The sequence below is a fragment of the Trichechus manatus genome, unplaced genomic scaffold, assembly GCF_000243295.1.
Source record: "Trichechus manatus latirostris isolate Lorelei unplaced genomic scaffold, TriManLat1.0 scaffold00226, whole genome shotgun sequence".
Classification (NCBI taxonomy): Eukaryota; Metazoa; Chordata; class Mammalia; order Sirenia; family Trichechidae; genus Trichechus; species Trichechus manatus.
This window is the reverse complement of record NW_004444162.1, coordinates 3,527,410-3,554,504: the sequence shown is the minus strand read 5'-3', so window position 1 is coordinate 3,554,504 and position 27,095 is coordinate 3,527,410. Positions and strand designations below refer to the sequence as shown.

Genomic DNA, 27,095 nt, shown 5'->3' with positions numbered 1-27,095 from the left:
GTGTGATGTGCCTTGGTGTAATTTTCTTCATATTTCTTGTGATTGGAGTTTGTTGAGGTTTTTGTATCTCTATAGTTTTCATCGAAAGTGGAAAATATTTTGCCATTATTTCTATCCTTTTCCTTGTTGGAGACTCAATTACTAATGCTTTTTTCATTAAAAACAAAACAAAACTGTATTCTGTTTCATTTTAGATAGTTTCTGTTGCTGTATCTTCAAGTTTATAAGTCTTTTCTTCTCTAATGTCTAAACTGCTGTTAATCCTAACCACTGTATTTTTCATGTCAGACATTATACTTCCCATCTCTGGAAATTAATTTGGATTTTTCTTATGTCTTTGATCTCTCTGCTTAATTTTTTGAATACAGGTAGTCTCTGACTTACAATGGTGTTCTGTTCCAATGACTCTGTCGTAAGTCAGTTCTGAAGTAAGTTGAATGCCTTTTTTTTTTTAATTTTCATTATTATCGCCTTTTATTATCAGTATCTTTAATAAATCATAACATTGCACATCTGTGAGTGAACATCTGAGAACGATGATATCAGCAGATTACATGCTGCAGCATTGTATGTAGTACATACACTAACGATGACGTGCAGGAAAAAAAGACAGTCTTCAGTGTGGTTCATCGTAACTTGACTGTGTCATAAGTCGGAGACTACCTGTATGTGGAATAGTGTTATACTGTTATAAAAAACTGTCTTAATATTCTTACCTACTACTTCTCACATCTTTGTCATTTCTGGGCTAATTTTGATTGATGTTTCTCCTCATTATGGGTCATATCGTCTTGCCTTTTTGCATACCTCGTAATTTTTGATTGGATGCCAGACATTTTGAATTTTACCATGTTGGGGACTGTATATTTTCATATTATCATAAATATTCTTAGATTTTATCCTGGGATGCAGTTAATTTACCTGGAACCGGTATGATCCTTTTTGGATTTTGCTTTTAAGATTTGTTATGTGGACCATAGCAGTCTTTAGGGATAATTATTCTGCATTATGGAGGCACAGTCTTTCTGAGTACTCTACCCTTGTGAATTATGAGATTTTATAATTCTGCCGATGGCAATAGGCATTATTCCCAACCCTGTGTTAGTGCCAGGTACTATTCCCTCTAAGATTTTCAATGGTTCTTTGCGTGCCCTTGGATAGTTTCCTCACACATACACACTCACTGTTTGGTACTCTGCTGAATATTCAAGGGGGTTTATCTTCAGAAGTTTTCTCTCTGGTACTGTGCCCTGGAGTGCCATGGTGGCACAGTGGTTAAGAACTTGGCTACTAACCAAAAAGTCGGCAGTTCGAATCCACCAGCTGCGCCTTGGAAACCCTATGGGGCAGTTCTACTTTGCCCTATATGAGTCACTGTGAGTTGGAATGGACTCAGTGGCAACAGGTTTGGTTTTTAGTTTTCACTCTGTCCTGAGAACTCTAGCCAACTTGGTGTCCATAGACAACCTGTTCCATTTTCTCAACTTGGGGAGACTGCTAGTCTCTGCCTGGGATCCCCCCGCCTGTGCTGTAGCCTGGAAACGCTCTTCAGGCAATAAGCAGGGGAATTGGAGAGCTCATCTACTTTGTTTCTTGTCTGCTAGGTATCACTGTTCTTTGTTGCCTGATCTCTAATGTCTTGAAAATCATTGCTTCAGGTATTGTCGACTTCTTCGATTGTTTCACGCAGGAGGGTAAATTTAGCCCCTATTGCTCCATTTTGGTTAGAAATGGAAGTCTGTTTTCATTTCTTAACTAAATTTGAAGGTTAGGTATTTTATGTTTACCAACTTTTCTGTAGCCCAGGGCAATGGTAAGGAGCCCTGGTGGCGCAGTGGTTAAGCGCTTGGCTGCTAACTGAAAGGTCGACAGTTCGAAACCGCCAGCTGCTGAACAGGAGAAAGATTTCACAATCTGCTTCTGTAAAGATTACAGCCTTGGAAACCCTGTGGCGCAGTTCTACTCTGTCATGTAGGGTTGCTGTGAGACGGAATCGACTGATCGGCAACGGGTTTGGTTTTAGTTTGGTTTGGTTTTTGGCAATGGTGACAGCTGTAGGGAGGGGGACATTGTGGTGGGTGAGTCATTAAGAAGAGCTCAGTTGCGGTCTTGGGTCTTTGTTAGAATCTCTGGGTGCTGTTTTCTCTTAAGAACTTTCGTTGAACACCTTTTTCAACTAGTTGGGGATATATTTTGTTCCAATAATGCCTCTGGTTGTTTCTCTAGTTCAGTGTTTGTCCTGGAGCCTTTACTTCAGGCAGAAAGAGTGTTCAGCTATTTTTAGTAGTCCTCAGTCAAAGAGGAAGAAAAAAAAGACAAAGATAATTACAGAGTTTTCTTCTATCTATATTTGAGTATAATAGTGAAAATTATTAGGAATCTGTCATTTTTACCAGTGGGGGTTGTGGGGATTTAGTGAGCTTGGAGCTGAGCCTTGCTGTGCCTTTTTGTTTTACTAGAATGTTTGAGAGTTTCCTTGGATGTCAGTTTTTTAAATTTACTTGTTTGGCTATTTCCTTTGTTTTGTTTCTTGTTTTATAAATTGTCTTCTTTTTAAAAATGTTTAAAGAAAAAAGATGTTTTTTCCTCTTTTCATTAGATAACTTGGGAAGGAAGTTCTCTGATGTCTGCTATCTGAACCTGGAAGTCCAGCTTCCAGTCATACATTTTTGAAGAGAATAATTAATTGAAACCTGTTATTTGTGCCACAATGTTGGCTTGTAAAATGCTCTGATACAAGTGTTTAAATACAAACGATATATTAAAAAATTAGAGTAAGGAAAGTGATTTAATTTACGTCCAGTGAATTGGGTTAAAGATAACCATAAATAAATGTCTATAACTTAAGAAACACATGTTCAGGAAAGAAATTAACTAGTAATGGTTTCTTCCAACAACAAAATGTATTTGTCCTATTTCAGTGTGTTCTTTATCACTTTAGGTGGTTGTGTGTGAATACTCTGTGATGAAATTAGATGACAGAACTTTCTTGTTTCCTAGAAAGAATATAACAAAACTTATTGTTAGGAGTAAAAAGATTATAAAATATTACATATATACTCACAGTCATCCTTTATTGTTCGTTATCTCTTTTCTGCCAGAGCATAGATTATTTTGTTTGGCTTCTTAGTGGCTGTGATAGATTTGCATTGATCTATTCACACGCTGTCTTTCTGTTCCTTTTTATCAAAGTCCAGTAGAGGGACATGGAACCAAGGAAGACCGTGTGGATCACATAGGGATTGAATCTGTAATAAAACCCCCATTGCTGTTGAGTCGATTCTGACTCATAGGGACCCTATAGGACAGAGTAGAACTGCTCCATAGGGTTTCCAAGGAGCGGATGGTGGATCTGAACTGCCAACCTTTTGGTTGGCAGCAGAGCTCTTAACCACTGCGCCACCAGGGCTCCAATCTTGTAAGAAGACCATTTTATAACCATAGATTTTATGATTAAAGTAATTAGCATATGACAAAATTTAGTGCAATAATGATTAAAATTATTAGTAAAAAGTAACTCTGACTTTTGCAGTTTAAAATTTGTAGACTCTTCACCCTATTAGTTGCTTAGTTGTAATTCAAACAGAAAACAAAATGTAGTGTAGTAATTCAAATATAAAACAATGTAGTGAGGAGATATTGTCATATGAGTTTATTTCAATATAGAATAAATGCATGATAAAGACTTCTGGGCTGCTGACATTCTATTGATTTAATCTGAGTACAAGTGTGTTCACTTGGTGAAATTTCATCAGATTGTATATTTATGATTTGTGTGCTTTCTCTGTGTATGTTCTATTTCAATAAGATTAACAAAATTGCTATTAAAGTATGAAGAAACTTACCATCTTTTCTCTTTCAAGGAAATGATAATTGACAAAGTAAATGGACAGGCTGTTCCTAGATATTTGATATATGACATAATTAAATTCAATGTAAGTACCTTTTATAAATTATGAGATGCTTTTAGTTTTAAATTGTTCTAACAATATTAGTATAGTTGAAATAGAACAAATAAAAACCTATGATTACCGTACTGAGAAATCTAAAAGCAGTGATCGAAAAATTACATTTGTTCTTCCAAAAAAACCTATTTGACAAAGAAAGCAATCTACGATTTTTGTTTAAATTTCTAAACCATCCCCCCCGCCAAAAAAAAACCAAACTGACTGCCATCGAGTCGATTCCGACTCAGTGATGCCATAGGGTTTCCAAGGCTATAAATCTTTATGGAAGCAGACTGCCACATCTTTCTCCCACAGAGCCGCTGGTGGTTTTGAACCGCCGACCTTTCAGTGAGCAGTCAGTTGCTTTACCCACTGTGCCACCAGGGCTCCATTTAATTTCTGACAATTCTTCACATTATGTTATTTTGTCTTATGGTGAGGGTATCTGTGCTGTTTCACCAAAAACTTAACGTCTGTGATTTCATCCTGTATAAAATGGGGGTAAAAATACCATCTGTCTGTTTTCAGGGATGTTGTAGAATTAATATGATTTAAAAACTGTTATGTGCGAGATTGCCCATAAAATAATAGGTAAAATTTTTAACAAATAAAAAAAACTTTTGTTACTGTGGTAGAGATAGTAGGAAAGAAAAATTGTGACCCCCTCAGGTTACTCAATTGATAGCTTCTTATTAAACCAGTAAAAAACCAACTGATTCTGATTTATGGTGACCTGGACTCCCTGGGTGGTGCAAACCCTTAACGTACTTGACTGCTAACCGAAAGGTTCGAGCTTCGAGTCTACCCAGAGGTGCCTCACAAGGAAGGCCTGATGATCTACTTCTGAAAAAATCAACAATTTGAAAACCCTGTGGAACAGTTTTACTCTGACACATATGAGGTTGCCATCTTCTTGTTAATATTTTAAAATCTCCCTTTCTTTCTCTTATTGCCTAATATTTTGCACATTTCTTTGTCTTTAGGTTTCTGTATCTTCAGATAAGTAAAGAAAACCAGCTTAATTCTGATAAAATAAAACAGCATTTTGTAAAATTAGACTCTTCTTGGTTTTAGTTATCCTTATCCTGTACTTGATTTAAATAAAAAGCCCCAACATTTTATTAATCTGTCACTTAAAAAAGAGAAACTAATCATGAAGTGTTGAGTGTGTAACTTGAAGGCAAAAATACGAATACAAGCAGGAAACTTAAAATCAAAATCCAAAACTCCTTGTTGTTAATAGATATAAAAAATAGGATTTATATTCTCTACCCATTTCCTATAGCTTTATACTAGCCAAGAATCTGTTTGCCTGTTCATGTTTAATTATAGCATGAATGTATAAATTATTTAGGCAGTACAAGATGACGTCTATAAATGCAAGAAGCTCATTCAGTAGTGTATGTCTATGAAAACGTATAAATTGTTCTCTACCCCCCAAAAAACCCATTGCTGTTAAGTTGATTCCAACTCATAGCAACCCAATAGGACAGGGTAGAACTGTCCCATAGGGTTTCCAAGGCTGTAATCTTTTCGGAAGCAGACTACTGCATCTTTCTCCCGCGGAGGGGCTGGTCAGTTCGAACTGCTGACTTTTCGGTTAGCAGCCGAGAGCTTAACCACTACGCCACCAACGCCCTTAATCATTCCTGTAGACAGATATTATTCACGTTGCATAATCATTTAGTATTGAAGTCAGATTGAAAAGCATTAAGAATTCTGGAATTACAAGTTGTTCTTTTTTTTTAAGTTTTAAGGTTTTGAAGACTTTTAAGAAAAAATTTAAAAGCTGTTTTTTGGAATGTATTTTATTATAATAAATTTCTGTATTAAGATTCAGGAATTGTCTTTGTCCAGGCTACTTAAAGGCTTTTTTCCCCACTCTGGGAAATTTCAGTGTAGTACATGTATCATTTTTTAGATTGAATTCCTATATTTGAAGCATAGAGCTTCAAACTTAAGAACCTCAAGGACAGAAAAGATCATTTTGTTTTTATTCTGTTTGTGACTACTGTATTCCTCAAAAATAATGCTTCCCAGAGTTGGCTTAATCTTATCACAGATCTTAGAGTAATGTTCACTGGCTCATAAAGAAAAATAAGGGGTGGGGTGCCTTTGTTTCTTTGTAAATGGGGGAGTGCTGTCTCCTGTGCCTCTGGATATTGAGCTCCTACTTTAATACGTGTTCAGTGCAGGTTCACTTTCTAGTCCGTCTTAGACAATAGACTTCTAATACTGTAAAAAAGTATGAAAAATTTAAGGATATATGAAAGTATAGAGACTAATATAAGGAATACTCATGTACTAACCACCCATATTTGTCAGATCTTAACATTTTTGCCCCATTTTTTAATAAGAAAGAAATAATTACAGATCCAGTATTGTCTCATTTAATTCAGGCACAGCCAGTTGGAGATTGTGATTTTAATACTCGTCTGCAGTGTATAGAACGAGAAATAATAAATCCTCGACATGAAAAAATGAAGACTGGTCTCATTGATAAAACACAAGAACCATTTAGTGTCAGAAATAAGCCATTTTTTGACATCTGTACTTCAAGAAAGGTAAAGTTTACTGTTTTGTTTTCTAATTAGTGCTTGCAGTGTATCATAATTGAGCTTGTCATAGGAATATGAATGACATTTTGCTGCCGAATTGTCTTGACTTTACTTGAGTTGATATGGCAGTATTCTGGCCACCCACCCATTGCCATAGAGTCAATTCCGACTCATAGTGACCTTGTAGGACAGAGTAGAACTGTCCCATATTGTTTCCAAGGCTGTAATCTTTACAGAAGCAGAGTGCCACATATTTCTTCCTCAGAGCAGCTGGTGGGTTCAAATCGCCAACGTTTCAGTTAGCAGCCCAGTGCTTTAACCACTGCTTCACCAGGGCACCTTGACATATGTAATTCCTAGGCCTTCTCGCCTTTAGTTTGGTTCTAAATGGTACAAACTTAAGGTAGGTTGCTTCCTGTTTCTCATATAGTTTTTGATTCATGGCCGTTGGTCCATATTATGGTTTTTAAAAAGCTGTAAATAGTATAGGATTCTAGCGAGTGAAAATGGCTTTTTTGCCTTCTGCTCTTTCTGGAGGTAAACAGTGTTTGGTACATATTCTTTCCGATAGAAAAAATCATTTACATATGTATGTATACACACACACACACACACACACACACACACACACACACACACATTGAAGGTTTCATTTATTTTTGTTGTTTTGATGCTTAAAATGGATCATACTGAAATGTCTGGGACTTTTTTTTTCTACTTACCGATATAGTTTGGAGACATTTCCATGTCGTTGTACAGAGATGTGCCACGTTATTTTCTAACTGCTGCATAGTATTCGACAGTAAAAATGAACCATATTTATTTTCTTATTGATGGACTTAGATTATTTCTAGTGTTGTGCTATTACAGTGTTACAGTAAACATCTTTGCCTATATGGGTGGTTATTCCTTCAGGGTAGATACCTAGAAGTGGAATTTTTGGTTTAAAAATTATGGATAATGTTGGTAACTACTCCAAATTGCCTTTCAAATAGAGCAGTTTTGTCTCCAGCAGATGAGAGATCTCATTTCCTCATGCCATTCCCAATACTCTCTTCCTTCCTTACTTGTGGGCAAGGCAGTGTACTGTAATGTGAAAGTTAGCATGAGTTCTAGAGCAGAACACTGGTTGTTTCCTTACTCTGCTTCTTACTGGCTTTGGTATCTTTTCTAAGATACTTAACCTCTCCTGCCAAAGTTCACTCATTTGTAAATTAATAGTAAGGTTGTCGTACGAATTTAATGAAGCAATTTTATTATGGGTTGCAAATACTATCTTCCAGTCTGTTGCTATATTTTTATTATTATTATTTTATATATAGTGTTTTTTCATGAATGAAGAGTTCAATTTTTATGTAGTCAAACTTTGTATTATTTTCCTTATATCTTCTTGCTTAATAAGCCCTCTATTTCCAAAATGTTTTCTTATATTATTTTCTAATACTGTCATGGTTTTGTTTGTAGATACATTTAGATGTTCTATTTAAATTTTTCTACTATTTTTATATTATTTTTGAAATAATAGGATAAATTGAGAAATCCACAACCATAAGAAAGATAATACCTTTCTCTATTTATTCCAGAGACTAAGGGGTAAAGAGCATTTTATAATGTTATATATATTATGCCTTTCTACTTGGAAATTTAGAAATACTCTTGTAACTAACACTTATCTTAAAATCAAGGAAATACAATTCATTTATCTAAAAAATATTTTTTGAATGCCTCTTATATACTGTGTACTGTTGTAGGTGCAAGAAATAGTGCAGTTAAACCAGAAAAAACAAAGCCCTGCCCTTGTGGTACTTACATTCTAGTGGGAAAAGAATAACAAACAAAATAAGTAAATTATACAGTATGTGAGAAAGTGATAAGTGATCTGCAGAAAAATAAAACAGAAGATGGAGCTAGGCAGTGCTGGGTGATGATAGCGGTGGTGCAGTTTTAAAATGATGATTAAGTTAAGTCTTACTGCGGATGACATTTGAGCGAAGACTTGAAGAGGGAGAATGTTGATATATGGGAGAAGAGTGTTCTTGGCAAAGGCAAGAGTAAGTACAGAGGCTTCAAGATGGAAGATACAAGGGTGCTTGAGGAACAGAAAAGAAGCCAGGATTAGAAATGGAGTGAGTGAGGGGGAGTATAATTTGAGAGGGAGATAAGTGAGGGAGAGTATAATTTGAGAGGGAGATAAAAGTCTGAGAAAGTACCAGATCATATAGGGTCTTGTAGGCCATTGTAAGCATTTTGGCTTTTATTCTAGGGAGGTGGCCATTTTTATTCTGAGAATGGGGTGTTGTAGTGGAAGCACCACATGGTCTGTCTAGGTTTAAAAACAAAGGGTTTTATTATGGCAAAGAAAGTGTTCTGCAAAATGGGGAGACAGTGCCGAGAAAAATCCAACAATGTGTTTTGGGTGAGGATGGAGGAGCTACAGTAATACAAAGACTTATGAAGAAAAAAAACCACAAGCAGTAGATTACAACTAAAACAGTATTGATTGGTTAATATATACAAAACTGAAGGTGGTGGTTCCTCGGTTGAGCATCCTGGCACGTGTTGACATCTTTTGCAAGGATGACTAGATAACAGGATTCTGGCTGACCACTAAAACCACATGTTTTCTGGCATCTAGACATATGTAGTCTATGCTAAATTGAGTTACTTTAGCATTAAGATGGAGGATTCTGTTGAAATATAAAACAAAAAGTTCTAGGATGGTTATATCTAATGCTTAAGGAGTGAAATGATTTTTGATACAGAAAAGCTATAACTTTGTAATATTAGTTTATTTTAATTATAAGTTTTAAGAGGGGTTAGACCGAACAAGTTTATAAAGAAAATGTAAGGACCCAAGGATAAGTTAGAAAGACATTTTTGAGAGAAGGGGAAGGAGGCATTTTATGAGAACTGGCACAGTGGTGTGAAGCCCTGGTGGCACAGTGGTTAAGAGCTACGGCTACTAACCGAAAGGGTGGCTGTTTGAATCCACCAGCCATGCCTTGGAACCCTATGGGGCAGTTTGACTCTGTCTTGTAGGGTCACTAGGAGTAGGAATCGACTCGACGACAATGGGTTTGGCATAGTAGTTAGGCCACATGTTTCGCTCTTCTAACACCTGTGTGGTCTTGAATTATCTCTTTTTAGCATCAGCCATTTTCTAACCGCAAGCGCTTCCTCTGGCAGAGTTGTTGTTGTTAGGTGCCGTAGAGTCAGTTCTGACTCATAGCAACTCTGTGTACAACAAAATGAAACACTGTCCAGTCCTGCACCACCTTCACAATCGTTGTTATGTTTGAACCTGTTGTTGCAGCCACTGTGTCAGTCCACCTCATGGAGGGTCTTCCTCTTTTTTGCTGACCCTCTACTTTACCAAGCATGATGTCCTTCTCCAGTGACTGGTCCCTTCTGATAACATGTTCAAAGTATGTGCCATCCTTGCTTGTAATGAACATTCTGGCTGTACTTCTTCCAAGACAGATTTGTTCATTCTTCTGGCAGTCCATGGTATATTCAATATTCTTTGCCAATATCTTAGTTCAGAGACATCAGTTCTTCAGTCTTCCTTATTCATTGTCCCGCTTTCACATGCACATGAGGTGACTGAAAACATCATGGTTTGGGTCAGGCGTACCTTAGTCCTTAAAGTGACATCTTTGCATTTTAACACTTTAAAGAGATCTTCTGGAGCGTATTTGCCCAGTGCACTGTGTCGTTTGATTTCTTGAGTGCTGTTTCTGCGGGTGTTGATTGTAGTTCCAAGTAAAATGAAATCCTTGACAACTTCACTATTTTCTCAGTTTATCATGATGTTGCTTATTGGTCCAGTTGTGAGGATTTTTGTTTTCTTTTTATTGAGGTGTAATCCATACTGAAGGCTGTGGTCTTTGATCTTTCACATCCTGTTTATTTTCTGCAAGCAAGGTTGTGTCATTGGCATATCACAGGTTGTTGATGAGCCTTCCTGCGATCGTGATGTACCATTCTTCTTCATATAGTTCAGCTTCTCAGATTATTTGCTCAGCATATAGATTGAATAAGTATGGTGAAAGGATACAACCCTGACACACACCTTTCCTGACTTTAAACCGTGCAGTATCCCCTTGTTCTGTTCGAATGACTGCCTCTTTGTCTAAGTACAGGTTCCTCCTGAGCACAATTAAGTGTTCTGGAATTCCCATTCTTTATAATGTTATCCATAATTTGTTATCCACACAGTTGAATGCCTTTGCATAGTCAATAAAATAGAGGTAAACATCTTTCTGGTATACTCTGCTTTCAGCCAAGATCCATCTGACATCAGCATTGATATCCCCGGTTCCACGTCCACTTCTGAATCCATCTCGAATTTTGGGTAGTTTCCTGTTGATGTACTGCTGTTACCTCTTTTGAATGATCTGTCACAAAATTTTACTTGTATGTGATATTAATGATATTGTTCGATAATTTCTGCATTCTGTTGGGTCTCCTTTCTAGCAGAGTAGGGAGGAAGAAATGACAAGCTGCAGTATTTGACAGAAGAACTCCAAGATGGAGTCGCTTAGGACAAGAAAGGATTGGGCTCAGACTCTAGTGAGAAATCCCAGTTTCACCAAGGGTTTTAGCTTTGGAATGCTCTTTGTCAGGTGCTGCTGAAAGATTTTTAATAGATCTGACTTAGGTTTTAACAGGATCATGCTGGCTCTTATGTTGAGAATAGAGTGTAGGAGGGGCAAGGGCAGGAGCAGGGAGACGAATTAAGAAGAAATTTCAATAATCCTGGTGAGACACAATGAGAGTTTGGACTAGGATTGTAGTAGTGTAGATCTAACGGAGTTTGTTGATTGATAGTATATGGGGTATGAGAAGGAGAGAGGATTATGGTTGACTTTTGGCCTGAGCAACCGCAAAGAGGGAGTTACCATACTATGAGATGGAAAAGACTGCTAGAGGAACAGATTTGAGGTGCTGGAGAGAATAGGAGTTCAGATTTGGAAAACTATGTTATATGTCTGTCTAGTTAGTTTCAAAATTGATTTCAAAGACCTTTGGAAAGGATAACAGTGAGAGTACTTGTGGCACAATGAGTTCCTTTATGTGGCGTTTTGCTTTAGTTCTTTGGAAAAAAACCACTTGGGAGATTTTTTTCCCCTGTAAACCCTGAGGGGGAGCCCTGGTTGCACAGTGATTAATGCGCTTGGCTGCTAATCAAAAGGTCAGTGGTTTGAAGCTACCAGCCGCTCTGCAGGAGAAAGATGTAGCAGTCTGCTTCCATAAAGCTTTACAGCCTTGGAAACCCTATGGGGCAGGTGTGTGTACTCTGTCCTATAGGGTCTCTATAAGTCGGAATAAACTCCAAGGCAGTGGGTTTTAAACCCTGAGAAGTTGTTACCTTTGCCCTATTTCTTTGGATAAGCAACTTGGGGGAGGGCTTCCAGGTTGTTTTCTCCTCCAGAGGTTTGTTACTTTTGCTCAGAGGATTCCTCAGGTTGATTGACATTTCCTGGGTGAGTTGTAAACAAGTTGATGGTTTGGTACTTTTGTCTGGCTTGGGCTGGTAATTAATAAGACCTGAGTTGATTGACATCTTGTGGGTAATTTAGGTGGTTGAACTCTGGTCTGGTTAGGGATGCCCTGCCATTTTACTGATGAAGATGGGGATATGAGTAGCCAAAACACAGGTTTTCGAGGCCTCCTGTTTGAGAGAGAGATGCTCACTAAGAGCTGGGCTGGCAGAGAAGCAGAGCCATGTGGAAGCTGAGTGGTCCCGAAGCTGCTACACTGGCTGTGAGCTGGGCTAGTTAGCAGCAGACAGGCCAGTGGTGGAGAGCTGGCAACAGATAGGCCTGACAGCAGAGAGGCCTGATGGCACACAGCAGCTAAGAGAGCTGAACAAGCTGCTACACTGGCTATGAGCTGGGCCAGTTAGTAACGAGAGACCATTGGTGGAGAGCCAGCAGCAGAGAGGCCAGATGGCAGCGAAGCCTGATGGCAGAAAGCAGCTAAGAAAGGTAAACAGGCTGTTACACTGGCTATTAGCTGGGCCAGTTGATGGCAGAGAAGCAAACGGCGGAGAGACCTGAAGGCAGAGAGCTGTTGTTAGGGGAGCAGCAGCTGAGGGAGCTGGGCAAGCTGCTATACTGGCTATGAGATGGGCCAGTTAGCAACGGAGAGGCTGATGGCGGAGAGGCCTTGGTGGCAGACAGCTTTCCAAGGTCCTGATGAAGAACTGTACCAGCAGGGAGCATTTTTGCTCCAAAGGTTATCCTTTGAGAAACCTGTCCTGATTGACCAATTGCATCCTGCGTTTATTCTGTTATTTTGAAGTTGCGTTCTATTCTGAGTTCTTTCCTGAGTTGTACCCCAGTAAACCCCTTAATTGAAAGTACAGTTCCGTGAGACATTACAGTGAATTACGGAACCCAATGAGGGAATAAAGAGTGCTGAGGGCAAGGGAGTGGCTGGTGTCCGAAATGATGGACTGGCACAGTAGCTTGGAAAAATTGGAAATATGAGACATATTTAACCTCTGCCTCATAGGAACCAGTTTTGTGCAGACTCTTATTCATGAAATTATTTGTTTAGTACTTCATATTAAAGTTCTGTCATTTTGGACAGCAAATTAAACTCAGTCTTGAGAAAGGTGAAGTAGAATAGTACATCAGAGTTACTGAGGGAGAGCAACAGCTTCATATTGTACTCAAGCTTTGACTTGAATATTTTCTGTTATTAGGTAGGAACCATTGTATTGTAGTGCCTAATACATGGTTCTCATCCTTAAAAAATGATTTTTTGGCTAAATAATTTTTATTTCCTTTTGAAATTAGTCTGCCACTTACATATTTGCTATTTACACTATGTGACTTGGAAAAAGTGTCATTTTCTATGGTGAACAGTCAAATTACAAATATTGTTTCAATGCATTATGCTGTAGGACACTATGGGAGATACACTACTCAAGCCTTCCAGAAGTTTAGTTTATTTTAGGGGGAGGGTAAAACAATCAGTCCTTGTTCATCTATTAAGTAAAGTTGTTGATGCATAGTTGCAGTATGCCTGGTATTAACTTAATACCTAGGTATTTTAAACCCTGAAAAAAAGCTCAAAATTTGAAGTAAATTAAGCACTGCCATAGAGTGCTCCGAGTGTTCTTTGCTTGCTAAATATTCATTGATCAGTATGGTATTTAGTTAGCAATGGTATTATTTGGCTGTAGAATTGCTTTCATTCCATTGTGGAATTGTCTTCTCTTTCCTCTGTTTAGCATCTTGCAGTTTCTTTCTTTCTTTTTTTTTTATTATTGTACTTTAGATGAAGGTTTACAGAACAAACTAATTTCTCATTAAACAGTTGGTACACATATTGTTTTGTGACATTGGTTACCAGCCCCAGGACACGTCAGCACTCTCCCCTTCTCAACCTTGGGTTCCCTATTACCAGCTTTCCTGTCCTCTCCTGCCTTCTAGTCCTTGCCCCTGGGCTGGTGTGCCCCTATAGTCTTGTTTTATGAGCTTGTCTATAATCTTTGGCTGAAGGATGAACCTCTGGAGTGACTTCATTACTGAGCTAAAAGGGTGTGCGGGGAACATACTCTCAGTGTGTCTCCCATTTCTGTCAGACCAGTAAGTCTGTTCTTTTTTTGTAAGTTAGAATTTTGTTCTACATTTTTCTCCAGCTCTGTCCTGTGTCGTCTATTGTGATCCCTGTCAGAGCAGTCAGTGGTGGTAGCCGGGCACCGTCTAGTTGTACTGGACTCAGTCCGGTGGAGGCTCTGGTAGTTGTGGTCCATTAGTCTTTTGGACTAATTTTTCCCTTGTGTCTTTGGTTTTCTTCATTCTCCCTTGTTCCAGATGGGGTGAGACCAGTGAAATATCTTAGATGGCCACATCTTGCAATTTCTTTTGCTCACTTTCTCTTCTTCAGTGCCCTAAGATTTTATACGAACACATTAATTCTGTTTATGCCTCATCTCCCCATTTTCCTGTTTTTTTTTTCTTTTCACTCTCCTGCTGTCATCATTATGATTAGTATCACTAGTATTACTACTATTACTACTGTTATTACCACTGCACAGTTTGTTTTCACTAAGATATTGGCCATATCTAAAAATTTAAAGTAAATATACCTGAGTGTTTTTACTGTTAAGACATGGCATATAAGCTGAATATTGACTAATTATTTTCTTAAACTTTCTTCATTTCTGTTTAGTGTTTTTAGTAGGGATCTTATTTCTTTGTATATAAATTACATACAGTCATGCATCGCTTATTGTCCATGATACGTTCTGTGAATAGGACATTATGTGGTTTGCACGTTGTGGAAACACTATATTATATATATACAGGCAGTCCCCAGGTTATGAACAGCCTTCTTACTTACAACCTGTAGTTACGAACCAACCACTGTAAAGCCTATTATATTAAAAATTCGAGGTACATACAATGGTTTGTAATAATGAACAAGCGCTACTTTGTGACGTTCATCAAAACATTATTATTATTACTGTATTATGTTAAAGAAAGATATTTTAGTGTATCCAGAAGTGTTTCTTTAATGTTTTTTATGCATAGAAAGGTACACTATATACTATATACTAGGACAAATATTTGACTAACTGACATTAGATAAGCCTGCTATCATTCTCCTTTTGAATTTCTGAACTCTTGTTTTAACCTTACGGGACCATGGATGTACATGCGGTTGGAAGTTGCTCGAATGGATATTATATGGCACATGACTGTTGTGTCCTCTGTGTAATGTATTAGGATGTTTATGATTCATTGATTCCATCTCTTAATTTCTTTCTCCTTTCTCTCATTCTCTTCTTTTTCAGCTCCTTTTATTCTATCTTAGCAGTTTCGAATATGTGCTTGACGTTCTTGCTCTTGGTAGTGGTTAGCTTTCTTTGGAAACCTAATTGTTGGTTCTTGGGAGGTATTTTAGTTGACTGTCAAAAGAATTTACTTTCCTTATCAGAATATAATCAAGTTTTGAGTATGTATACAACATGATCCCATACTTGAGTACTGATAACATTTTACTGCTTTCTTTAGAAGTTTTAGACAGGATAAATTGTCACATTTGGTGGTAACAGTGTCAGCTGGCTATTTCCTAAGAAGCTTCAAGGGGTGATATAACCTTTAGTGAAATGTGTCATGTTCCAGAATCAGGTTCTAGAAAGGAGGTTACTGAACCTGTGAAGTTTCTTAGCTTCACAGATTAAGAAACGTGGCCTGGGAGCTACTCTCTCTGTTTACTTATTTCTATAGTTCAGCTTTGAAGAGAACAAGCAACTTAATGTGTTGTCAGTACTGTTATGTAAATATTGCACATAACATCCAAAAAGTTGCATTCTGGTGGGATTTTAATTTCTAAACTAATACTACCACTGTTTTATGCCAGGTTTAGGACATTCGAAAAATTGACGCCACAAAGAACAATTTTGATGTTTATATAATCAGCCAAGGGAATAATAGCCAATAAACCATGGGATTATTATTTATTGGAGGTGGGGCTTGGGGAGGCGTGGCTATGATAGAACTGTACAAGAATTATAACAACATATTCAGTTATATGTTTTAAACTCCTTTCTAGCATATCTCATATGCTAGATGATGTTTGTTGCATTTTATCTGTTCCTGCCCAAGTTCACTTAATTTGGTATTAGCCCTTGGATATAATATTAGCAGTAATCCCAGAAGTGTTGAGTACCTGTCTTTTTCCTCTAAAGAAATACAAAGTTATTATTCTGCCTTTATTAATATTCTGTGTAACACCTGCTTAGAATAGGGCTGTTGACCTCTGCTGCCATGATCTTCCTGATGTTTACTGCTTACCTCTTGTGTTTGTTTTGGCAGCAGGTATATTATAGCAGTGCCTGTAAGAGCCTATGTACTGCTGTGCCCTGTCTGGTAGGTAGGCTAAAGAAAAGGGTAACACTTACCATGGGCCACATCTTGGTGGAAATCTACTAATCAGAACTGCGTACTCTTACAGAAATATTTTCTAAATTATAAATGCAGTATAAAAGTTGGGCAGAGGCCAAATTGCTTCAGCTCACATTTGTTTTTTAAAAACTAACTTGACAGCTTGTGCTGTTATAATTCAAAGTTTAGGACTTAATAAAATGTGTTTAGATAGGGTAGTTCCATCATTCAAAATCAGTGCTGCTCAGAAATACTTGCCAGTGGATGACTATCAGAACTATTGTTTAGGGATCTGATAGTTATGTGGGACACCTTTTTATGTAGTTTTTCACTAGAGAGACAGGATGTGGTTGTTATGTTTTTTTTCTTTATATGAAGCTTATATGTTTCTTTTCTAATATCATAGAATTCTCTTTGTTTTTAAGCATTTTTAATATTTGGAATTGTAAATACCTCTCCTCTTCTCCGTTTTTAGCTCTTACTATTTTTTTGTCCTCTATTTCTCTTACCAAAATGTTTTGGTATTAGAATACAGAAGGAATACACATTCTGCGGCAGAGTTGGTCTAAAGGGTGAGATTTGAATTAATGCAAGTTATAGGATAGTAGCTACTGTTGACAGGTTATTGCTGAAGAGATTCTTACTTTACTTTTGCTAATGGGAATGGTCAAATAGTGATTTTATGATTGATAAACTATTTATCAGGGAAGTGTGTATCATTTCTATGAGGAATGCTAGTTCTTATGTGGTTTTAAACAAAAAAATTGCAACTGTGAAAAATTCATGCTTTTTAGAAGAAAATAATTGAATTTCTTTTCTGGACATATATAAAAATCTTGAAGATAAGTTTAATTTTAGACTGTTAATACAGCTCTGTTAACAATCTTTTCATTTCATCTAATTTGACCCGTTAAACAGAGTGAAGGAATAATGAGTTGTTGAGTTTTTAACTGTAATATACTTAGTTACAATACAGCATCCCAAATAGCAATAACAAGTAGTGATTTTTCAAATTACAACTGTGTTTGCATTTCTAGTATTAAGATCAATTAAAAATGAATTATTTGAATGGATTAAACATTAATAAAGGAGCCCTGATGGTACAGTGGTAAAGCACTTGGCTACTAATCGAAAGGTTGGCAGTTTGTACTCACCCATCAGTTCTGTGGGAGAAAGACGTGGCAGTCTGCTCTCCTAAAGATTATAGCCTAGGAAACCCCATGGGGCAGTTCTACTATGTCACATGGGGTTGCTGTGAGTTGGAATCGATTTGGCAGCACCCAACAACAACAAGCATTGATATGGTTAGCAAAATTTTAGAAGGAATGCAGTGAAAAGTTTCTCTCTGATCTCTGTTCTCCATTCGCTCATCCATCACCTTGTCAGAAAAGTAACCATTGCTATTAGTCTTTAGTGTATCCTTCCAGAATTTTTTTATGCACATAGAAGCAAATATAGTTACATATATTCTTATCACTCCTACCCAAAAAGTGATTCTTTACATACTGTTCTGTACCTTGTTTTTTTTTTTGCATAATAATGTCTTGCTTTCCACCGTAACCCCCATGTTACAGAGATCTTCCTCATTATTCATTCATTCATTCATTTATTTCAAATGCACAGGTTTCCATGGTATATTTAACTATCCCATAATCACGGACATTTGAATTGTTTTTAGTCTGTTGATATTTCAAATAGTGTTCCAGTGAATAAGCTTGTGGATACATTATTTTACACATATGCAATATATGCAATAAGTATCCAAAAGATGAATTCTGTGCTCAAAGTACATGTTTTTTTTTTTTTAACTTTGATAGATACTGCCAATTTTTTTTCATAGAGGTTGTAACAGTTCACATTTCTGCTGACATTGTTTTTCCAAAGCTTCCCCAATGCCATTGTAATCAATGCCAAAGGTTATCAAACTTTTGTGTCTTTGCTAATCTGATAGGTTTAAAATGCTAAAAATGTAATTTTAGCTTGTATTTCTATTATTATAAATGTTGTTGAACATCTCTTTATAGGTTTAAGAGCCATTTGTATTTCATGTTCTCGGTATTATCTATTAATATCATGTTCCTGGGTGTTCCTCTTAAGGATTTCTAGAATATGTGAGCTAAAAATATTTTCCCCAGTTTTGGTTTGTTTTACTTTACTGATAGTGTTTTTTCTATGGAAACTTATTTTTTATTTTTAAATAATTAAATATATCAGTTTTCTTTAATAGCTTTCAGATTTTATATTTTAATTAGAAAGGTTTTTCTGCTATATGTTTCCTTCTAGTGCTTTTATGGTTTATTTTCATTTCTTCTTCGTTTTCCTCTTCCTCTCCCATAGATATTTATGAAACCATTGATTTAAAGATGTTTGATGGGTTTTAATCCGTTGCAATTCTTATCTTTCTTGAAGCTCAAATTGCCCTATCTTTGGCCAGTTGGAAGTCTTTTCAAGTTGGCTCCTGAAGTTTTTTTTTCTTTCTTTGATCCTAATAGTCTTTGATAGTTTTCTTATTATCTAGTATGTCAAGATGTTCCGGGCTCATTTGTTACATTTCCTGACATAGAATTAACCATTAAAGGGTAATGGCTTTTCAAGATCACAATTTGGATGCTCATTGCTACTGGATTTCTAGCCCTTTTTATGTGTCAATGTACGTGTGTGTGCATATGTTAAAGACATACGTGTTCATAATTAATATTTGCCATTCAAAATCAGGACAATAGAGTTTTTGCTTAATCTCTGTATTTTATTTTATACCTGTATCTCCTTTCTTTTACACTAAGAATTCCAGTTCTCATGGATGTAGTGAATGATATATGTTCCATAATTATTCATTTGCTTTATCCAGTTTTACATTTATAATTTTCAGAATAAAAATACTAATACTACCATCATTAATTAAACAGTAAAAACATAAAGTTAAACATTATTTAAAACATTAATTAAAAACAGTAAAAAAAAAGTTTTTCTTGTGCTATTCTCATTCTCCGCCAATGAAAAAAATTTTTTTTGCAGTGTCTACATTGTCAGATTACAAAGCCATTACATACCTAATCTCTCTCTTTTAACCTACATTTAGTCTCAGTTCAACAAATAGCTACATATTTAATGCTTCCTGCTTGTTCTCATTTTGATGTCTATAGTCATTTAGGTTGTTTGAAGCTCCTTCTCTAATAGATTTCCGAGGAAGGGATCATGGGAACAATATACTCAGAGTTCTTGCATGTTTTCCTGTGGCCTTGAAACTTTAAGGGCATTTTACTTTCTCGTGTCCAGTTAGACTACTTTAAGAAAATTCTAGAGAAAGTATTTTTATGTAGTTTGTCTGTTGCTGTTTTGAAAGTAAATGTTTGCTATCTGGGATTGAAAGAGTAATAAATATGAAGAGCTCTTTTCTAATAACTCTCCCAAGGATTAAACAGAATTATAAAAGCTCTTCTTTTACTACATTAAAAATTTCAAAAGCATGTACATACCTAGTTTAGTAAGAATGTAGAAATGTTTATTTGCAGACTTTGCTAGGTAAGTTTTATGTATCTTTATGTATTTCATCTGGCATTCACATTTATTTCCTGAGTATTGCTTTATTTTTCTTTTCTCATTTTATAGAAAATATGAATTTACAGTGCTTAAGTGTTTTTCCAAGATTGTTAGTTCTTAAAGAAAATCTAGCCATAGGTTTGTTATTTAATATACAAATGATCTGCTGCTTTTATCAGTGTTTTATTGTTCGTGTTACAGTGAAAAAAGAGGAAAAAAAAAGAAACCTTTGCGAGTTTATTGCACCTGTGGTTGAATAGAAGCCAGACTCTTTGCCTAAATGTGAAGATCTAAGGTCGTTCACACAGTAGAGGGTTTCAATGATTATGCGTAATTTTTTAAAATGAATTAAAGATATAATGGTGAAACTACATTTTGGTTTAAAGGCAGATGCAGGGTAAAATGAGGATAATTTTACATATCCTCATGTTTCTGGTGTTCAGTTTGCATTATCTAGTCTATTAATATGTCATGCATTATTGAAGTTGATATTGCCTGATGGATCTTTTCAATCTCATTCATTTACCGTTTCAGAGAAGAATTTAAGAAAATCACAGTAATGCATGATAAAGAGAACTCTTGCTTTTGTGTGGTGAGCCTCAAGATTTATTGTCCGAGGAAGCTTCTTGTAGTAAACTTGTTCACTGAAACATGAAGAAATCATTATATCTGGTGCAAAATGTATTTTAAACATTGCTATGAAAGATTCACAATTGGAATGTGGAGAAATTTCTGTATGTTTGCTAATAAGCATAATAAACTTTTTTTTTCTTACAATTAACCTTCAGGAGATACCTATTAGTAGATTCAGGAAACAAAAAAAAAACAAAAACAAAAACAAAAAGAGATTATTGAGCTCTTAAATGATTAGGAGGCAGTTACTTTTCCTAAATAATCTGACAAATTTGTTCTAAACAAGTGTGGTTGTGAATTTACTGCAGGCTTACAAAAACATAGGATTGACATATCACGTGACTATATTCAAGTTCAGCTGAACACTTTTTTTTTTTTAGGGTGTAATTCTTAACAATGTGAGCCAGCACGTTGGCATTAATGTCTGACCCAGAATGTTTATTAGAATTTTTTAAATGAAAGGCTGCAATTAAGTAATAGCTTCTACCCTTTCCAGTTTTACAGAAAATTAAGTGAACCTTGTATTGGTTATTGTTGAAATGATGAAGGGTACTTAGCTCCAGCCATGTGAGTTTTAAAGTAGTTTTTATTTAAAAAAAAAAAAAAAACCAACCCCATTGCTGTCAAGTCGATTCTGACTCATGGCAACCCCACAGAACAGAGTAGAGCTGCCCCATAGGGTTTCCAAGAAGCGGCTGGTGGATTCGAACTGCTGACCTTTTGGTTAGCAGCCGAGCTCTTAACCACTGCACCACCAGGGCTTAATATTTTTAATTAAAAAAAAAAAGTTCACTACCATCATCACATTGCTGGAAGCGTAGATATTTGACAACTTCAGACTTTCTTAAAATCTGCAATTTGGGTTCCACTTTTCCCTCAAAACTAAAAAGTTGATGAGTAAGTGGGATGAACTTTGAGACACAGTTGAGAAAATGTAAACTTTTGGAGCAGATAAGGAAAATTAAGGCTATGCATTTTTTAAAGTGTGATTGTATATCTTGGTTACTGAACACACATCTAGTAACTTTTATACCCCAAGCAGAGCCATTCTTACCGAAGGTGAAACACAGAATCCTTGTGTGTCATCATTGAACCTTTGCAATAATTTTTAAAATAATTCATTCAGTTTCTAGGAAAATTTATTTTGTGACTTTGTACTTTCTTACTTCTTGCAGTATTATTTTAAATATTTTATAGTGTGTTTAGTCATGGACTGTATATGTAGTTCATGATGTTGACTTTATTGGGGGTGTGTGAAGCATTGAAGAACGTCATTTGATTAGAATCAAATCAACTACACTGATATGCGGCATAATCCTGTATCTGATTAATTGGATGTGGTTTTGTATTTATTCATGCAAATACTTTCAGAAGTCACTTTAGTGAAGCCCTTAAGCTCACAGGTTCAAGCAGCCTCTCTGATGCTTAGGACTGAAGACAGATGCACGAGAACAAATTATAAACCACAGGTGTGATTTATTACATAATTGGTTCATCAAGTTTAAGTAATGAAATTGGAGAAAGCAGAGAATTCTGTTCACACAGAACCTGGTTTTCAATACCTTGTATCAAATTGAAGATGCCATCAATTTTGAGACTGTGTACTTATTTTATGTACCATTAGATAAGAGAGATCTCTGCAATTAAAGTATGATATGTCATTGATTTTAAGATATATCCTGTTTTCAGAGATATGACAGTATGAAAAAAATGTGGCATATGAAATAAGGAAGTATGTATTTCCTGACAGTGTATGTTTTCTCTATGCTAGCTTGTAGCTTTAAATAAACTAAATATCTGGATAGATAAGACTGAGATCATAGCACAGGTTTGTTAAATACTGTTTTCAACTTGTCTGCCATCAGTCTTGCCTTACTTAGTAGAATGTGTGTACTGGGTGTAGGTTGGGGAGGAGGATAGTGGGAAATTGAAGCAAAGTTTATATGAACAGATAGGCTATGACAGTGATAAGTGATGTGCAGAGGAAACATTTAAAAGTAATGGTCATAATCACAGCAATATTGTATAACCAGTGATTGCTGGAAAAAAGATTGAACTATTACAATAGTAGACCAATACAGGACACTGTGCTTTGTAATGGAAGAAACCTCATTTCCACTGTGTAATGAACTGTAATTTCAGCCACAAAGCTAAGATTTATGTATATTGAAATAAATAAATATTATATGTCAAACATATATATACACAGAGAAAGAGAAAATAGGCTGCATTTATTTAAAAATTATGACTTTGAATTAGGATTCCCTTTATGAGTGTTTAGGTTGTTTTCAAAATTTTTATTATGCTTTGACAAATATCTTTGTGGATAACTTAGTGTAAATTCTTGTGTATTTCTTTAAGATAAATTCTAAAAACGGAATTTTAAGTTTTAATAAAAAAGAATCATGTTTGGTAAAGTAAATGAAAATGAGGGAAACCTTCAATGAGATGGAATGACACAGTAGCTGCAACAATGGACTCAAACATACCAGTGATCATGAACCTGGCAATGTTTCGTTCTGTTATGCATATGGTTGCCATGAGTCGGAGCTGACTTGGTGGCAACTAACAGCAGCAATCCATTATGGCAGCCACATGTGTCTCCTTAAATTTGAAATTAATTAAAGTTAAATAGGATAAATCTTTTCAGTTGTGCTAGCTACAGTTCAGGTACTCAGTATGCGCATGTGGCTAATAGCCAGTGTACTGGAAGGTGCATCAGCATAGAGATCAGTTGGACAGCATTGCTTTAAAAGAAAATATGCGTACTTTAAACATAATGTTAACAAAAGAAATCATACAAGAAGTTGTAAATTTCTGTATGTTTTTTAAAAACAAGCAAAAATGAAAGGAAAAGAATAAACTGAGAAAAAATATTTGCAAAATACCAAAATTCTTAACAAATAAAAAGGCTTAAAGGAATTCCACTGGTTATCATAGAACATATATTTAAGGGTGCGTTTATAGCTGAGGCAAAAAATTGATAACTGATACAACATCTTATCACATTTGCCATCTATGGGTTAGAAGCAAATTACAGATTCTACCCACACTCAAACGGAAAGGATTATACAAGGGTCACTGGAAGTTATCTTAGAATTCTGTTTCCATCACATAGCTAGAGGTGGATACTGGCACAAAAAGTGTATTTGGCAGTATGTATTAAAACCTAAAATAACCCTGCGTAACCCTGGGTAATGCAAATGATTAATGTACTCAGCTGCTAACTGAAAGTTTGGTAGTTTGAGTCCACCCAGAGGTGCCTGGAAAGAAAGGCCTGTCAATCTAATTCCGAAGTCAGCCATTGAAAACCCTTTGGAGGTCAGTTCTACTCTGAAACATATGGGGTCACCATGAGTCAGAATTAACTCCACGGCAACTGGTAAGGATACTCAGAAACAATTAGGTATGATACTTGACCTCATGAAGATTACAGTTGGACGGAGGAAATTAAGTGTTAAATCTTCTTACGTATATATAGACAGAATGATTTAAAAATGACAGGCAAAATAGGTTTGGGTCGTGAAGGAGGAGGAGGGGTAAGATGGGTCAGTTATTATTTAGGTTCAGAGTTTGGCATAGAACCTGAAGGAAATAGGCCTAAGATTGCTGGTTAGTTTGAGGAGATTTGATAATAGCCCAGAGTAGTTTTTTTTTAAACAACTGGAGAAGCTGTAACTATAGGATGGTGAGACTTTGTCTCACTTACTTTAGACATGTTATCAGGAGGGACCAGTCCCCGGAGAAGGACCTCATGCTTTGTAAGATAGAGGGTCAGCAAAAAAGAGGAAGACCCTCAACAAGATGGATTGACACAGTGGCTGCAGCAGTGGGTTCAAGCATAGCAGTGATTGTGAGGATGATGCAGGACTGGGCAGTGTTTCATTCTGTTGTACATAGGGTCTGTAGGAGTCTGAACCGACTCGACGGCACCTAAAAACAACAATATAACTGTATAGCCACCCCTTGTGTTTGATGGGATTATCAGAAAATATCAAAGTAAAACCCAAGAATGTAACTTTTAGTCCCATCTGCCTGCTATATAAGAAGTGAGATAATTGTATTTCCTTATTCCAGATGTGTTTTATGAGGAAGTGCAAGATACCTTGTACATTACTTTTTGCTGGCTAAAAAGAAAGGGGTTTAGGCACATTAGATCGGAGTTGTTTGTTACAGAGTGCTCAGGCTGTTACCTTTGTTTTTGAATATGTGTCTAGAGGTGTAACAGGCTAAAACTCTGCAGGTGGTTCAGATCTAGGACTGTATTCAGTAGACAGATTTTAAGGACTGAATTAAAAGTTCTGGCAGTTACCCATTCGTTCATATTTTCAGGCATCCATATTATTGAATGGAAATAATGAGATAAACAGTCTCCTGCGGCCCTCGCTTTCTCCAGCTGCCATCTTTTAGACTGTATTCCATTCAGGAAAGAATGACACTGAAGTTTTAAATACTGTACCATATAATATTTGACCTTTTCTAAATCTTGATTTATTGTGACTCAGGGTTTTGTCAGGATATAATTAGAATAAATTTTATTACTGATTTTAGGAGGCTCATTAAAATTTTTTGAATAGTATTTTCAAAGAGAAACTTGAATGACACATAGTTTTACATATTAAAAAAAGAGTTAAAAATCCAGAATAATGATATTATTGAGTTAAGTGCATGGCTTTTCTAATCCCTAAAACATGCTTTCCTTAGTCTTACCTCTGAAACCTATTATTTTTGTGTCAAATACTCCATCATATACTATGGATTTCTTCCTCTGGTTCTATCCATTCCTTTTTCTCATTGCAAAGATTTTCATTTCTTAACTATTTTCTGTGTCCTTAGAATTCCAGTCTTAGCCAAAGGACTATAAGTGTGTCGCATTCATTGTCAAAAAGAACATTTCAAGATCTGTCCTGAAATACAGTGTTGTCAGTGATAGGATAATATCCATATGCCTACAAGGAAGACCAGTTAATATGACTGTTATTCAAATTTACACACCAACCACTAATGCCAAAGATGAGGAAATTGAAGATTTTTACCAACTTCTGCAACCTGAAATTGATCAAGCATGTAATCAAGATGCGTTGATAATTAACTGGTGATTGGAACGAGAAAGTTGGAAGCAAAGAAGGATCGGTAGTTGGAAAATACGGCCTTGGTGATAGAAATGACGCCGGGGATTGCATGATAACATTTTGCGAGACCAATGACTTACTCATGGCAAATACCTTTTTCAGCAACATAAATGGTGACTATACATGTTGACCTCGCCGGTTGAAATATGCAGGAATCAAACCGACTACATCTGTGGAAATGGACATTGGAGAATCTCAGTATCATCAGCCAGAACAAGGCCAGCGGCCGACTGTGGAACAGACCATCAACTGCTCCCATGCAAGTTCAAGTTGAAGCTGAAGAAAATTAAAACAAGTTGACTGGAGCCAAAGTATGACTTTGAGCATATTCCTCCCAAATTTAGAGATCATTTCAAAAATAGATTTGATCCACTGAACACTAATGACTGAAGACCAGACGAGTTGTGGGATGACATAAAGGACATCATACATCAAGAAAACAAAAAGTCACTAAAAAGACAGGAAAGAAAGAAAAGACATAATGGATGTCAGAAGAAACTCTGAAACTTTCTCTTGAATGTAGAGTAGCTAAAACGAACAGAAGAAATGATGAAATAAAAGAGCTGAACAAAAGATTTCAAAGGGTGATTTGAGAAGACACAGCAAAGTGTTAAATTGAAATGTGCAAAAATCTGAAAGAACTGAAAAAACATTCAAGCCTCGAGTTGCAATATTGAAGGATTCTACAGGCAAAAAAAAATACTGAACAATGCAAGAAGCATCAAAAGAAAATAGAAGGAGTACACAGAGTCACTGTACCAACCAAGAATTGGTTGACATTCAACCATTTCAGGATCAAGAACTAATGGTACAGAAGGAAGAAGTCCAAGCTACACTGAAGGCATTGGCGAAAAACAAGGCTCCAGGAATTGACGAAATACCAATTGAGATGTTTCAACAAACAGATGCAAAGCTGGAGGTACTCACTCATCTATGCCAAGATATTTGGAAGACAGCTAGCTACCTGGCCAACCGACTGGAAGAGATCATATTTATACCTAATTCCAAAGAAAGGTGATCCAGTGCAATTTAGCAATTATCAAACAGTAACACTAATATCATACTCAAGTGCAGTTTTGCTGAAGATAATTCAAAAATGGTCACAGCAGTACATCAACAGGGAACTGCCAGAAATTCAAGCCAGATTCAGAAGAGGATGTGGAATGCAGGATATCACTGCTAATGTCAGATGGATCTTGGCTGATAGCAGAGCACTTCAGAAAGATGTTTACCTGTGTTGTATTAATTGTGCAAAGGCGTTTGACTGTGTGGATCATAAGAATTTTGGATGACATTGTGAAGAATGGGAATCCCAGAGCACTTAACTGTGTTCATGCTGAACCTGTAACATACACCAAGAGGCAGTTGTTCAAACAGAAC

General features: G+C 36.3%; 1 protein-coding gene across 1 annotated transcript in view; it reads left to right on the top strand.

Moving 5' to 3' along the window:
• The window catches only part of RNGTT (RNA guanylyltransferase and 5'-phosphatase), a 212,679-nt gene that overhangs the window by 19,269 nt on the left and 166,315 nt on the right, over positions 1-27,095 (top strand). The window contains exons 2-3 of the mRNA XM_004388994.2: positions 3,864-3,935; positions 6,347-6,511. Coding sequence (XP_004389051.2) covers positions 3,864-3,935; positions 6,347-6,511 — 237 coding nt within the window. The remainder of the gene's footprint in view (positions 1-3,863; positions 3,936-6,346; positions 6,512-27,095) is intronic.